This window comes from Hippopotamus amphibius, chromosome 9, assembly GCF_030028045.1.
Source record: "Hippopotamus amphibius kiboko isolate mHipAmp2 chromosome 9, mHipAmp2.hap2, whole genome shotgun sequence".
Lineage (NCBI taxonomy): Eukaryota > Metazoa > Chordata > Mammalia > Artiodactyla > Hippopotamidae > Hippopotamus > Hippopotamus amphibius.
In genome coordinates, this window is record NC_080194.1 from 41,863,047 (window position 1) to 41,878,597 (window position 15,551).

The following is a 15,551-nucleotide window of genomic DNA, read 5'->3' on the forward strand; positions in this document are numbered from 1 at the left end:
ACGGCTGTCAGGGCCCGCCGCAGGGAGCGACCACGTCTCACAGTTCCCCTCCTCTAGCGCTGGTCTCGCTGGGAGAAAAGGGACCTGGAGAAAGACCGCGCAGTCCTTGGGAAGGGGAGTTACCTATGGCCCTCAGCCGCACTCCCCCACCCCGGGATCTGTGGTTGGGGACCAGAGGTATCGGGTTACAGCGGCGGGGGCTATAGTTAGCCTCGGGCTTTGCTGATCCGCCGGGCTCCGGGGACAGGTGACAGCGTGGCGCCCACGCAGACTTTGGTCCCCGCGCAGATTTTGGTCCCCGTGCAGACTATGGCCCCCGCCGCCCAGAACCTTCAGGGCTCCTTCCGGCTCTCGGCCTCCGCCACCTCCAGGTGGGTCCCCGGCCCTTGTCCCCTCCCCTCTGCAAGCGGAGCCAAATTACCATTCCACCTTTAACTTCTCTGGGCAGAAGGCGCTGAGCACCCGAGCAGCCGGCAGTTGGAGCAGAGACGAGCTGTGCTGGGGTGGAGGCGGGAAACCCTAAACCCCCCGCCCCGTCCACTCCCTTAGGCCCGCTCTTGGCCAGGCCCACGCCCCGCCGGGCACGTTCTGGATCTAGGACCCCCTCCACCACAGAAGAAAGTCTCCAAGTCTCTGTCCCCCCGCCCATCGAAGCCAAGACTCTACCGTCGCTGGTCCCACCCTCATCTGGATCTCACTCTCCAAGTCTCGGCAAGGAATGATGTTGGCGGCTCTGCTGATCGCCCTCTGTGGCCTCGGCCTCCGCACCCAGCAGGTAACTGGGGGAAAGCTCTGCTGCCACAAAGGGAAGAGCTGGGATGGCCCCGGGGCCTGACACCTCAAAGAGCCTTCGCAGGGATTCTTCCCTAGGATGCCATTCCTCTTCATCCTCTTCCTCTCAGGAACCTCTGTCCCTGCAGGGAGCCCCAAATTCCCCATCCAGCTCCCAGAATCCCACCTCCACCCACTGGTCCTGCTGTGATCCTCCTTCCTGCATTCCACCCTCCCTAGGGACTGCCTCCAACTTGCCCCTCTCACTTCCCATGTCCCACCCCAGGCCCAGCCCTGGGAAACCAGCTTGGGTTACCTGTGTACTGCCCTCCTGCAGCCTCTCCCAGACCAGGGCTTGCCCTCCTCCCAACCCCCACCCCCAGCTTTGAGGATGGGGGGCTTCTAGAGCAGGAGGGGACTCAGAGTCTCAGAGCTGACAGTGACTTGGTGTGGTATCTGAGCGCCTGCGTGAGAGGGAAAGAGTCTGAGGATGGAGATGGGGTCAGGTATCGGAGACTGGCCGTACATGTGTATGTCATCTGCATACTGAGTCTTGGAGCCAGAATGGTGCTTGCAAGTCATTCAGCCCCACGTCCCACCAAGTGCAGGAACCTCTCTAATGATAAGTGACCCCTCTTAGTACACAAGTAAGAATCTATATGCTATCCTTACAATAGCCCTGTGAGGTTGGAAGTATCCTCAGTGTATAGGGAACCTGAGGCCCAGAAAAGTTAAGAGACTTACCCAAGATCTCACAGCCAGTAGGTGGTGAAGCCAGGATTTGAACCATGTCTGATTCCAGTGCCTGTTATTTCAGCCCTTGAGCTCTTGTCAAATTTCACACCCCAGATATTTGGGCATAGAAATGAGATTCGGTGTTTCTGAACTGATCTGCCACCAGGACCTCTGTCCAGTACCCTGAACTTATACGTTTTCCTGTGTGGCTGCTCTCTTCCTTACCGCCACAGGCCCAGACTGTTACCATCCAGACCCTGGACCTGGCTCCAAACACCTTTGATGATGCCTATGTGGGCTGCTCAAAGGAGATGGAGGAGGAGGCAGTCCATCTGCTAGAGGAGGAGAAGGCCAAAAACTCCCTGCTGCGGGAGTCCTGGGAGACAGCCCAGAAGGCCTGGGAGCAAAGGCCTCCAGGGCCCAGCCTGCCTCCTGGCTTCAAAACGCAGCACGGAACTGCCATCATGGTCTACACCAACTCATCCAAAACGTTGTACAAGAAGCTGAACCAGGCTGTGCAGACAGGCGGTGACTCCAGGGAGTCCTACATGCAGCACTTCCCCTTCAAGGCCCTGCATTTCTACCTGACCCGGGCCCTGCAGCTGCTGCGGGGCAGTGGAAAATGCAGTAGGGAACCTGGGCAGGTGGTGTTCCGAGGCGTGAAAGACACTCCCTTTGAACCCAAGGGGCTGCGGGACTCTGTCCGCTTGGGCCAGTTTGCCTCCAGCTCCCTGAATGAGAGTGTGGCCCGCAGATTTGGTAATGCCACCTTCTTCTCTCTAAGGACTTGCTTTGGGGTCCCGATCTATAGCCTGTCTGTCTTTCCTGAGGAGTTTGAGGTGCTGATCCCCCCGTATGAAGTCTTCGAGGTCGCCAGTTTCTCCCAGGATGGAACCCGGCACCTGGTGACTCTCTCCAGCAAAAATCAGACCTGCAGCTACTTTAACTGCGCCTATCTGGGTGGTGAGCCACGCATGAGGGAAGCAGGACTGGCAGGATGTCCCTGGTTTCTTTCAGTCCCCAGGGGCTTCAGGAGACCCACGGGATTAGTGGGGAAGTTGAGGGCTAGAAGGTGGCTGGAGTTATTTTTCTCTGTGACTCGGGTTCCACCAGCTCAGAGAGGTCCTCTAAGTAGTTTCTGGATCTGTGAATATTCTCAGATGATTCTATGAATGTTCTTGAAAGCTTCTTTCTGCTGTATCTTCTTCTAAGAGACAAAAAGAACCTGGCTAGGGAGGGCAACATGCAGAGGAAAGTGACAGGAGTGTTGCTTCAGATCTCAGGAGGCCCTGGGCGTAACGGGGCTGACGGGACACACATGGGCTATTCCCAAGTGCTGAGGCAGGGACAGAGTGATGGGCCAGAGTGGGAGCAGGCATGGAAAGGCAATCTGGGAAGATTCCCTGGAAGGAGGAAGAAGAAGGGAAGTCAGAAGTTTGTGTTTAGCAGAAGGGAAAGCTGGATTGAGATGGGGAATGGCCGTGCCAGGGCCTGGTGGGAAGGGAAGTCTGGGGTGTGAGGGTGTGTCTGCATGAAGGCCTCACTGTGCTGTCTGTTGCAGAGAATAAGAGCCAGAGCTGTGAACCTTTGCCAAGTGAGTCACCCTCCTGCCCCTCCCTCGACTGCTTTGACTCCCTCTGGTCCTGCAGACCCTTCACCACCTTTTCTTCTCTCTCCTGCAGGAGGGCAGGCCGACTCATTCTACAAGGGAGCCTTCTCTCTGATCTCCTGGAAGACCCTGCTCTTGGTCTCTTGGGGGTTCCAGCTCTTAGGAGCTGGGCTCTGAAAGTTCAGTGCCTGCCTCGTAGGAGTCCTGGGAACCTTCACATGAAGAAGGGAGGCTTCGAAGAGCCTGGAGAAGGAAGAACATGGTTTCGGACCCAGACCTAGTAGCCATCTCCCCAACCAGGATGTCGGAGGATCTGAGGCCATGGTAGGGTGGAGGGAGCTCTGCTTTGTGGTGGGGACTCCCGGGGACCAGCAAGGGTAGTGCTGTGATGGCCACTCGATTAAACAGTGTTGCAGTGTGCTGACATCAAATTTCATGATTGCTTTCTTCCATGAGACTAGACCACCTGCCCTGCTCTGGCCTTATGGGACTCAGGGACTGAGGAACTAAAAAGAATGACTTCTTGATCACTTTTAGACATGGTTCCCAAGTGCAGACTCTTGTCACAGCCCATAACCTGCAAACCCAGATGCTTTAACAGAGGTTCCATCCTGAAAGCAGGAAGGGGACAGATGGCTTCCTCGGCCATTTGTCAGATGAGGAATGCAGCGCCAGGGAAGGAAGCACCTTGCTGGAGGTCAGAGAGGCAGTGTTGAAACCAGGACCCCTGCCTCCCAGTCCAGAACGCTTTCCACCAAAGATCCGAAGGAACTCAAAGTAGGATCCTAAGCCCAAGACATTTGGGCCCCTAGAGCAAGCCATTTCTCTCCGCCCTCCTCCCACCAGGGTTCATGTGGGGGTTGGACGGTATCAAGACATCGAGAGACAGATATTCTCACACACTCTGGAGGCATCTGACATCCAGAACAGAGGCTTTATTGAGGCAAGGAAAGCAGCACAGGCTCCTACTACGTGACCCCCACCCTCACCTGCCTAGGCTGCTCTACTCAGCAACAGAAGAAGGGACCCTCCCACTGTATCAGGACCCCTCCTTGGTTCCCAGATCTTCCTCCTGGGGCAGGTCTCCAGCCCCCTCTGATTCTTGCTCCCTGTGCACTAACACATGAGCTGGGGAGGAGAGGCCAGACTCTCCAGATGCTGGAGTCCTAGCTCCTCCAGTGTCCTGAAGCCAGGTTTCTGAAGACACCTGGGTCTCCACAATCCCTGGCACTGTCAGCTCCGGGGTCTCAGGGATGGGGGGACCTAGGTTCTGGAAGCTGTTGCGCACCCGAGTGATGTAGCGACTGAGAATGCTGGCACCGTCCGGTGGCCGACACTGCCCTCCCTCCACCAGAGTCCGCTGCACACCGGCTACATCACTGTGCAGTCGAGATACCGTCTTGGTCAGCTCTGTCAGTCTGTTGCCCAGGTCTGGGGGTGGGGTGGGAGTGGAAGTAGTGATGGGGAGGTCTCTCAGAAGATGAGCCCCCCCTGGACCACTTCTACCCTCAACACAACCCTGAGGGACGTTTATGCCGGGTTGTCCTAAGGCAGGAGAACTGGAGAAAGTGAGGGACTGGCTCATGGGCTCTGGGTCCGGTGGGCAGGCCGAGTCGGGGCAGATGAGTCAGCAGGGCTGGGGTGGTGATGAGCTTGGGAGACACCAAGGAGGAAAGCCTTACGGACCAGAGGAGGGCTCGGGAGTCATAAGGATGGGAAATTTTCCAACGGGTAGAGATTCGTACATCCACCGCATCTGCCTTCTTCCCCATCGACACCTGTCTAGCTCGTACCCACCCTCAGGGCCCAGTTCTGATTCCACCTCCTCTTTCTCCAGCTTCTGCTACTCTATCCTTCTACCTTCCCACGAGCCTCTCAAAATGATAGACTCTGTCTCTCCTCTGGGCTCCCACTACATTTGTGTCTCTTTTTCTAAGCACTTTCTGCCTAGTGAGATGGTTTCTCCTCCGCACCAGACTGAAAGCTTCCATGTGTCCCTGCTAGGAACAAAGGGGACATAGCAATGAACCCTGGTTGAAGGAGTGGATGAATGAACGATGAGTGAAGTGAATGAGTGCATGGGCAAGGGATTGAATGAGAGAGTAAATGACCACATGAATGAAGGCGGAATGAAGGATTAAGTGAAGTGAGTGGAATAAATGTCTGAACAGGTACGGGGGTAATTGTGTGCAAGGGCCCACACTGTCTGTGCAGATTGTGGCTTCCAGGGGTGTGTCGTAGGGGGCCACATAGAGAACTGGATGTGGGATGAGGCTAGATGAGGGGTGTGAGCCTGGGCGTTGCGGCTGAGCAAGGGACAGGAATGGGGAAGCCTTGGAGGGGAGTAACTAACCTTTCCGACGGGTCTCCTCAAACTCCCGCTGGGCAGTCTCTATGTAGCGCTGTACCAGGGCCTTGATGACACGAAGTCGGTAGGATCCACGCTTTCCCTCCCCAGGTCCTGCCCCTGCCCCAGGATTGGCCTGGGATGGGAAGACAGGAGGGTGAGAGTCTTCACCTCCAGCTTTTCTCTAGTCACTGCATCCTCCCCCAGGCAATAAAGATGGAGGCAAAGTCTGTGCAGACTTTTCTATCCCTGAAAGCAACCCATCTAGACCCTCGTGCAGTCCTGGAAGATAGTCTGGATGGAGGCCAGAAGTTGTGGAATGGCTGAGTGCAAGAGAACCAGGGGGGGAGGTGGGTGAGGGTTAGGGGGAGCAGCGGAGAATGGGCAGAGAGAACTGCTGAGCCTGCAGAGTTGAGCTCTCTCCTGCCACCAACCCAACCTTGGTTTTCCTAAGTTGAGTTAGTGCAGGTTAACCCTGTCCTTCATGTTCTGCAGAGGGGAGACTTAGGGGATGTGGGGAGGCATCTGCATGGACCAGCTCATGCAAATGAGATGGAAATCATCATGCAAATTAGAATGATTGGTTCTGGGTCCAGTTTTAGGTCTCAGGACAGTACCAGGAGGACAAGTTGAGCATATGGGGACGATAATGGGAGAGACAGAGCATAGGTGAAGTAGGCAAAGTGCTGGACTTGGAAGACAGTTCCAAATCCCAGCTTGGTCACTGCTTCCCTGTGTGCCTCAAGCAAGCTACTCAACTTCTTCTTCTTTTTTTTTTTTTTGATTACCACAATAAGTTTACTTGGGTAGCTATTTCCTTTCCCACATTAGGGAAGTTTTCAACTGTAATCTCTTCCAGTATTTTCTCAGGTCCTTTCTCTCTCTCTTCTCCTTCTGGGACCCCTATAATGCGAATGTTGGTGTGTTTAACGTTGTCCCAGAGGTCTCTTAGGCTGTCTTCAGTTCTTTTCATTCTTTTTTCTTTATTCTTTTCTGCATCAGTGATTATCATCATTCTGTCTTCCAGCTCACTTATTTGCCCTTCTGCCTCAGTTAATCTGCTATTGGTCCCTTCTAGTGTATTTTTCATTTCAGTTATTGTGTTGCATATCTCTGTTCGTTTGTTCTTTAATTCTTCTTGGTCTTTGGTAAACTTTTCTTGCAACTTTTCGATCTTTGCATCCAGTCTTTTTTCAAAGTCGTGGATCATCTTCACCATCATTATTCTGAATTCTTTTTCCGGAAGAGTGCCTATCTACTCTTCATTTAGTTGTTTTTCTGGGGTTTTATCTTGTCCCTTCATCTGGTATAAAGTCTTTTGCCTTTTCATTTTCTATGTCTTTCTGTGGCTGTGATTTTCAGTTCCACAAGATGAAATACTGCTGATCCTGCTTGATACTGCTGTCTGCCCTCTTGTGGAGGAGTCTAGGAGGCTCCTGCATGCTTTCTCATGAGAGGGACTGATGGTGGGTTGGGCTGGGTGGGCAGAGCTCAGTAAAACTTTAATCTGATTTGGTGGGTGGAGCTCAGTGACACTTTAACCTGCTTGTCTGCCAATGGGTGGGGCTGTGTTCCCACCCTGCTGGTCATTTGGCCTGAGGCAACCCAGCACTGGAGCTTACAGGCTCTTTGGTGGGGCTAATGGTGGACTCTGGAAGGGCTCACGCCAATGAGCACTTCTCAGAACCCCTGCCGCCCGTGCCCCTGTCTCCTTGGTGAGCCACAGCTGCCCCCCACCTCTGCAGGCAACCCTCCAACACCAGCAGGTAGGTCTGGTTCAGTCTCCTATAGGGTCACTGCTCCTTCCCCCTGGGTCCTGATGAGCACACTTTTATGTGTGCCCTCCAAGAGTGGAGTCTCTGTTTCCCCCAGTCCTGTGGAGGTCCTGCAATCAAATCCCCCTGGCTTTCAAAGTCTGATTCTCTGGGGATTCCTCCTCCCATTGCTGGACCGCCAGGTTAGAAAGCCTGATGTGGGGCTCAGAACCCTCAGGACTTCTGCAGTATAACTGTTCTCCAGCTTATGAGTCACCTACCCAGCATTTATGGGATTTGATTGTAACACGATTGCGCCCCTCCTACCGTCTCATTGCAGCTTCTCCTTTGTCTCTGGATGTGGGGTGTTTTTTTTTGGTGAGTTCCAGTGTCTTTCTGTCGATGATTGTTCAGCAGTTAGTTGTAATTCCGGTGCTCTTGCAAGAGGGAGTGAGCGCACGTCCTCCTACTCCGCCATCTTGATTCTTCCTCGCTACTCAACTTCTTAAGGCGGAATGTTTCCAGATTTAAAGTGGAAATGGTGATAATGCCTACTTCCCAGGCTGGTACTTCCCTGGCATGGAGTGGGGGCTCTCTAAATGCTTAGGAAATGGTTATTTTTATTTATCTATATTTATTTCTCTCTCTAAATACTTTATGGTTAGCCTATTTACTTTTTTTTCCTACTAGTTTTTGGCCATACCACGCAGCCTGCGGGATCTTAGTTCCCTAACCAGGGATGGACCCCACGCCCCCCTACAGTGGAAGCACAGAGTCTTAACCATCGGACCTCCAGAGAAGTCCCTAGCCTGTTTATTTTCATAATGTAAAAAAGCAAGGCATTTTATTAAATATTTTAAAAGGAGAGACAGTATTGACAGGGATGGGACAGCAGAAACACAAGAGAGAATGACGGGTCCTTTCAGTGCAGAGAATATAAAGCATATTTTTTGTATACAATAAGGAATAAGAACTTTGGAAAAGCCATTTCCTAAGGTGCAGGTAGGTGGGAGGAGACACCTGACTGGGTCACCAAAGAGCAGGCTAGTGAGGTGGGGGGCAACTGGAGGAAGGGGTGGGACCTCCGTGGGGCTTCAGGGGAGGGTCGGGGAGACCCCCAGCTGCCTAGTAAGGTGGGGTCTGTCAGGACTCAGTGACGCTGCCCATTCAGGACTGGGCACAGGCCCAGAGACCTGAACACAACATCAGGTGAAGTAGCCGCCTTTCACCCGAGAGGGAAGCGGCCCTGACATGGGGTCTGCAGATATGCATCACCCGGCAGCCGGGACAGGGCCAGGAAGTGGCCAGGGGAAAAGGGTGATAAGTCCAGAATGTAGAGTTTGAGCTCCATGAGGGTGTAAGAGGTACCATGCAGCATAGCCTGGAGCCGGGACATGGTGGGAACCGGGAACTCTGGGCATTTAGTTGCTTGTAAGCATCACATTTTCTCCAGGCTTTTGCACATGCTGTTTCCTATGGCTAGAACTGCCTTCTCCACCATACCTGCCCATCAGCCTCCTGTTTATCCTTCGGGATTCTACTCTGCCCTCAAGATCTCTGGGAAGCTCCCTGATTCCTGAGTCTGGGTCTGGGGCCTCTCCTCTGTGCTCCAACAGCCCCCTGTGCTTCTTTCTGTCATAGGCTTGTCATCGTGCACAGTTACAGTCCGTTTCCTTCTGCTTCTCTAGACTGTCAGCATCTCAAAGGACCACCATTCTGCATATCTTTATTTCCAGTATAGGTGTGCTTTGGTAAGTGTTTGTCAAACAAACTATTGACTAGTCAGTTAAGGGAAGGCCTTCCTCACCTGGAGATCCAGGGGCCTTAGAGCTTCAGAGTTGGCCTGTGGCCCCCCAGAGCTGACCTGGAGGCCCTGACTTAGGGAGACCCTTAGGTATCATGTTTTAAGGGGAACAGACAGGACCCCCTATAGACCTGGCAATAATGCTCTCTGTATTAGGAGGGGGTCCCATGCCAAGGCAGACTGAGTTAGGGAGCAGATAATGAGAGGTAAGTTAGTCCCTTGGAAGCTTTCCCTCCTCTCCCAGGCCTCAGTCACCTTCTCATTTCCCAGTTCGTGGGGCCTTTTTCCCTTGACTTTTTAACATGTTACTTTGAAAAAAGTTCAATGATAACTTGACTCAGTTTAAGGCAAAAAGTTTTACCTGGAGATTATGGGGTATTGGTGGCTTGGGAGGAGGGTGGCATGAACTTCTGTTTAAGCTGGGTGCTACAGGATGGGAAGTTTAGGAAATGGCCAGAGCCAGGAAGCAGGAAAGGCAAGCCATGTGAGACAGTACGAATTGCGAGCAGGCTTTCTGGGGAACATACTTGGAAAGACAGACAAGCCAGGGGTGTTCAGACAAACAGATGACATAGACAGTACAGCTGAAGGTCAGATGTGAGGAAGACCCACAACAAGCAGAGGAGATACTCACAAAGGTGGGGACTGGGGGATAGTCTGGCTTCTTGGTTTTGCAGCAGGAGCAGCAACGGCACACGAAGAGGAAAATTCTCCTGAGAAATTGAGATGGTGGGAAGGGGTTACTCAGAGGACAGGGTCTGGGCAAATGGGGCGGGAACTGGGATGGGGGTGCTGAGTGCAGGGGGTTGGGAGTGAGAGCTCTGAGGCCATCACCTGAGGAGGAAGAAGATCGCCTTGGGGGAGGGCAGGATGTTGAAGGGCGCGGGCAGCGTCAGGCCCTCGCGGAAGTAGCACAGGTAGAGCTTGGAGCGCGCGAACTTCCACTCCACGTCAGCAGCGTCCTGGAGGCCAGGAGGCAGCGGCTCTGCAAGGACCGCTTCAGTGCCTCTCCCTCCTGCCCACTCAGTCTGCCCCATTTCCCCCCGGTCCTCATGTCTCTCCTTCTCTTCTCCCCATTCTTACCTCCATCCCCACCTATCAGCCACACTTCCCCTCTTCCTCCCCGTCACCTTTCATCCTTCTGACATGCAATTCCTGCTAGCTTGTTCTCCAGCCACAAACCCCAACCCCCCCCCCCCGCCCCGTCTCCTTCCATTTCCCTTCTCATGTTCCCACCTGTACGCTTCCATAACACACCCTTCCGCCCAGCCATAAGGTGGAAAGGGCCCTAGGCTTGGGTCTGGAGAAAATAATAACACCATTAAGACCCTCAGTCTACAGATGAGGGAAACGAAGCCTAGAGGGGAAAAAGGAGGAGAACTTGTCCCCAGCCACAAAACAAGGCGGTAGTGGAGGCAGAGCAGGAACCCGAATGCCTCGACCCCTTGCATCCTGTTCCCCTCCACCCCTTTCTCTCTTCTCCCCGCTGGCCTGAGCCAGCCTCAGTGCACACACCTCGATCTTCTGGAAGGAGTTGGTGATCATGGCGATGAGCATGTTCAGCAGCACGATGACCATGACGATGGTAAAGAGGCCGTAGAGGGCCCGGCCCACAAACTCCGGCACGGGAAACTGAGGCATGTCGACCACGCCGCGCTCCTCCATGCCAAACATGGTCCAGAACAGAAACTGGAAGGTCTCGTTGAAACTGGCACGGCGGGCCCAGGAGTGGGATGTGAGGGGTGGGAGATGAGCCCGAGGGCCCCACAGACCCACTCCTCCTCACCCTCAGGACCCAGTCAAAGGGGCTCTGCTTCCACGACACCCTTTGGACCCCTGGCCATTCCTGAGCTCTAGCCAATGTTTACTGAGTACATAGCAGTGCCAGGAACAGGTGCTCAGGATACAACCGTGAACAAGCCAAGCACAGTCCCTGCCTTCAAGGACCTTAGGTTCTTGGGCAGGGATGGGGGGTGAGACGGACACTAACTATACTGATATTCCTAAATTGCGGCAAGTGCTGTGAAGAAGCAACTCAAGATGTTATGGTCTAGTCTGGGAGTTGGGGAAAACTTCCTTGAAAAGCATTCAAGCGGAGCTCTGAAGCTTGTGGGGATCAACCAGAGGAAAGGGAGGGAGATGGGAAGTGCGCCCAAGGTAGGGGAGCCTGGGGCATTTGAAGAACTGAGAGACGGCCAGCGTAGCTCGTCTCAGAGAGCACACGAGAGAGAGGCTTGTGAGAGCGAATTAGGGACCAACCGGGTCATGCAGGGCCCTGTGAGATAAAAACAAAGATCCCCGCCATGGCCTAGGAGCCTTAGGAAGCCATGAGGGGTTCTAGCAGAGGCGTGACACCTGAATTACATTCGAAAAGATCATGTTGGCCACTGTGAGTAGAATGGAGGAAAAGCAGACGAGAGAGTGGGGGCATGGAGACCAGTCAAGAAGCTGGCGTCATGGTCTGGGTGAGAGAGGATGGTGGTTGGACCACAGCAGCCACCCGTGCTGCTCCAGTTCAGGCCTAGGTGACTGCGACAGTCTCCACAGTGGGTCTCTGGCCCCAGTCCCTCTCTCGTCCTCCCATCCTCCACACTGCATTCAAGGTGTTCTTTCTAAATGCTGATCTGATGTGCTGTACTTCTGCCTGTCAAACTTTAAATGCTCCTAATTACTCTCAGTCTAAATGCCGACCAGATAACTTACCAGAGGTTTTTAGCAAAAATACTTTTGACTTAATTAGCTGTCACCCACGAATGAGCAGGAGGGCCCAGCCTGCCTGTGCTACTGGGAGTGACTGATCCCACCAGGACCCATGAAGCAGGCTGGAAGGAATAGTTCCTGTCCCTGGCACTAAGATTCATGGTTTAAACTGTGTCAGCAGAGTTTCTCAACATCCTGAAGCCAGGACGTGAACAAGGATTCATGGTAAGACAATGGGTCTGAATAAAGCCTCTCTACTTTGGAACCATCAGAAAGCCTTGACCAACATCCACGGGCCCAACCATGAGTCCTTCAGCATCATTAATAAAACCATCATGTAGTTGTACTCATGAAGAATTCATGATTGAACAGTTGCTTGGGAGGCTACCCAGAGCTCCCTGGCCTGCTGGGAAAGCCAGGCCTTTTGGCAAGACCTTCATGAGCTCTGTGACCTGGCCCCTCTACCCTCTCCAGCCTCCTCTCTCAAAATCCCCTCCATGCGCCAACCACGGAGGAAGTCTTACTATTCTCCAGACATACCTCCTTGCTTTGGTACGTGCCCCCTTCTGCCCAGAACACCCTGCACCTTCTCTGAAGTTGACAGCCTTTGTAGATGGAGTTCAGATTTCCCTTTTCTATGAAGTCTTCCCTGATCATCAAGACAGAGGAAGGGGCTTTCCCCTCTGGTTACCCTCAGCGTAAGCCTTCCTTCCTCACAGCACTCATCATCTCAAACCGAGCTTATTTGTGCACATGGCTATCTTCTCCAGGAGACTGGGTCTGGTTCACGTCTATCTGTGCTTCCAGTGCCAGGGATAGTACTTACTACAAAGAAAGTGTCGTAAATGGGTATGAACTCAAGAGCAATGAATGAATGACTAACAAAGTGAATGAATTTTAAAAGTGAGTGAATGGTCACTCCCAGGGGAAGGAGCCACTACTGTACCCTCTCCCGCCCCACACACTGGCGCTTACAGATGGACAATAAAGGAAGCTCTGCTAGTCACAGAATAACACAAAAAGCCCAAGGTGGGTAGAAGGACACTTACAGCTGAGACCCCAAGGAAACAGAAATATTATTATTAATTCTATTGATCTGGTCCATTCTGGGGTCAGTGTAGCTTTTTCTATTTTTTTTAAATTAATTACAATCTTAGTCCTAAGGGATCTACATGTATTATAACATATTTTTTTATTCTTTCATTCTTTTTTCTTCTATTTTTATATTTAGACTTTTTTACATATTTCTATTTCTAGCTAAGTTTTTTATAGTGCTAACTTTCTCTCTCCTACCTTCTTTCCTTCTCTATCTTTTATACATTTCTATTTTTTTCTCTCTTTTCTTTTTCTTTTCATATTTTCAGTCACACTACGCTCTTCTGTTGCCCTGTCTTCTATCCTTTTTTAGTTTATTTTATCTTAATATACTTATAAGCAATATTATCAGTCTGCTCTGTTTCCTTGCTTTATTCTCCAGATGACACACTGCCTTGGTTTTAATTATTAGGTTTTATCTTTATCTTAGTTCTAAGTAGAATTGTCTGATTTCGTTCTGAGAATCTTCAGTCTGTTTGGTGGTACTCTTGCTCTTTATTATATTTGATCCTAGCTTTCAAAATCTCCCTGGATTTGTGTTTGTGTGTCTAGTGTTTTTTGTTTTTGCTTGTTTGTTTGTTTTGGTTTTGAATTTCTGTTAGTTTTCTCTTTGATTGTCTGATTGCATACTGGGGTTCTTCTGTCAGGTCTTTCTAGTGCCTTATGTTCTACGGGATTCAGTATTTGTGAGTCTTATAGATGTATGTGTTTCCTTGATTTAGTATTTCTTTGACTCAACACTCTGCCATTAGTCTGGGGCTTGGACAGTCTTCTTTAAACCCCTTTATTGCTGGGACAAGCAACCTCTGAAGTCTGGACTACTCCATCAGAAGTCAAGTAGGAGGCTCTGGGGAGGGAGCACTGAATCCAGGATGCTAGACTACTAGGAAGTCCTCAGACCCAAGGAAAATTAACTGCAGAGTACTCTCACAGAGCCCTGTATCAGAGTCTAAGACCTGGATTCGTCCGACTGTCTGCAACTGCCAGTGCTGGACACCTCACACCAAACTACAAACAAGACAGGAACACAAACCCACACATCAGCACACAAACTACCTAAAGCCATATTAACCTCACAGATACCCTAAAACACACCTCCTGACACGGCCTGGCTCCTCAGAGAGAAAAGACACAGAGCCACACACTGGAAAGCAGACACCAGAGCCCCCCACCAGGAAGCCTATTCAAGACACTGGACAACCCCACCACAGGGGGCAGAGGGCAGAAACAAGAGGAATTACTACTAGGCAGCATAGGGAAAGGAGACAGCAAATCCTATAAATTAGACAAAATGAGAAAACAAAGAAACACCATGCAGGCAAAGGAGCAGAAAAAAACCCCACAAGACCAAATAAAAGAAGAGGAAATAGGAAAACTGCCTGAAAAAGAATTCAGAGTAATGATAGTAAAGATGATCCAAAATCTCGATAACAAAATAAAGTACAAGAAACAATTAATATGGACTCAGAAGAACTAAAGAGCAAACAAACAGTAATGGACAACAAAATAACCAAAATTAAAAAAACTCTAGATGGTGTAAACAGCAGAATAACTGAGGCAGAAGAACAAATAAGTGATAGAATGGGGAAAATAACTGCCACAGAGCAGGAAAGAGAAAAAAGAATAAAAAGAATGGAAGACAGTCTCAGAGACCTTGGTGACAACATTAAGTGCACCAACATTCAAATCATAGGCATCCCAGAAGAAGAAGAAACAAAGAAAGCGTCTGAGAAAATATTTGAAGAGGTTATAGTGGAAAGCTTCTCCAACATGGGAAAGGAAATAATTAATCAAGTCCAAGAAGTGCAGAGAGTCCCATACAGAATAAACCCAAGGAGAAATACACCAAGGCACATATTAATCAAACTAATGAAAATTAAACACAAAGAAAAAATATTAAAAGCAGCAAGAGAAAAGCAACAAATAACATATAAGGGAAAACCCATAAGGATAACAGCTGATCTTTCTGCAGAAACTTGGCAGGCCAGAAGGGAGAAGCAGGATATAGTGAAAGACCTGAGAGAGAAAAACCTACAGCCAAGAATACTCTACCCAACAAGAATGTTATTCAGATTCAATGGAGAAATCAAAAGCTTTCCAGACAAGCAAAAGTTAAGAGAATTCAGCACCACCAAACCAGACTTACAACAATTACTTAAGGAACTTTTCTAAGTAGGAAACACAAGAGAAGGAAAAGACCTACAAAAACAAACCCACAACAATTAAGAAAATGGTAATAGGAACACACATGTCAATAATCACCTTAAATGTAAATGGATTAAATGCTCCAACCAAAAGACACAGACTGGCTGGACGGATACAAAAACAAGACCCTTCTATATGCTCCCTACAAGAAACCCACTTTAGACCAAGGGACACATATAGACTGAAAGTAAAGGGATGGAAAAAAGATATTCAATGCAAATGGAAGTCAGAAGAAAGCTGGAGTAGCAATACTCATATCAGACAAATTAGACTTTAAAGTAAAGACTATTACAGGAGACAAGGAAGGACACTCCATAATGATCAAGGGATCCATCCAAGAAGAACATATAACAAATTGTAAATATCTATGCACACAAAATAGCAGCACCTCAATACATAAGGCAAATGCTAACAGCCATAAAAGGGGACATGGACAGTAACACGATAATAGCAGGAGACTTTAACACCCCACTTACATCAATGGACAGATCATCCAAGTAGAAAATAAATAAGGAAACACAAGTTTTAAAT

General features: G+C 50.4%; 2 protein-coding genes across 3 annotated transcripts in view; one reads left to right on the forward strand and one right to left on the reverse strand.

Moving 5' to 3' along the window:
• Positions 1 to 702: 702 nt before the first annotated feature.
• On the forward strand, positions 703 to 3,535 carry LOC130861383 (ecto-ADP-ribosyltransferase 5-like). The gene is made up of 4 exons (XM_057750217.1): positions 703 to 775; positions 1,740 to 2,469; positions 3,068 to 3,100; positions 3,189 to 3,535. Exons 1-4 carry the CDS (start codon positions 719 to 721, stop codon positions 3,290 to 3,292), a joined length of 924 nt encoding a protein of 307 aa, XP_057606200.1. The 5' UTR covers positions 703 to 718; the 3' UTR covers positions 3,293 to 3,535.
• Positions 3,536 to 4,007: 472 nt separating this feature from the next.
• Positions 4,008 to 15,551, reverse strand: part of XNDC1N (XRCC1 N-terminal domain containing 1, N-terminal like) — a 45,712-nt gene continuing 34,168 nt past the window's right edge. The window contains exons 9-13 of one of the 2 annotated variants that reach the window (XM_057695605.1): positions 10,536 to 10,728; positions 9,855 to 9,982; positions 9,655 to 9,733; positions 5,469 to 5,598; positions 4,008 to 4,546 (exon numbers count right to left, since the gene is read on the reverse strand). In XM_057695605.1, the coding sequence (XP_057551588.1) occupies positions 4,155 to 4,546; positions 5,469 to 5,598; positions 9,655 to 9,733; positions 9,855 to 9,982; positions 10,536 to 10,728 (922 nt within the window). In that variant the 3' untranslated portion in view covers positions 4,008 to 4,154. The remainder of the gene's footprint in view (positions 4,547 to 5,468; positions 5,599 to 9,654; positions 9,734 to 9,854; positions 9,983 to 10,535; positions 10,729 to 15,551) is intronic. The other variant, XM_057695604.1, reaches the window with a different exon arrangement.

Coding starts and splice junctions, on each gene's coding strand:
- LOC130861383 (XM_057750217.1), top strand. CDS start 719: ATGATGTTGGCGGCTCTGCTGATCGCCCTCTGTGGCCTCGGCCTCCGC. Junction 776..1,739: donor TCGGCCTCCGCACCCAGCAG/GTAACTGGGGGA, acceptor TTACCGCCACAG/GCCCAGACTGTTACCATCCA. Junction 3,101..3,188: donor GAGCTGTGAACCTTTGCCAA/GTGAGTCACCCT, acceptor TCTCTCCTGCAG/GAGGGCAGGCCGACTCATTC.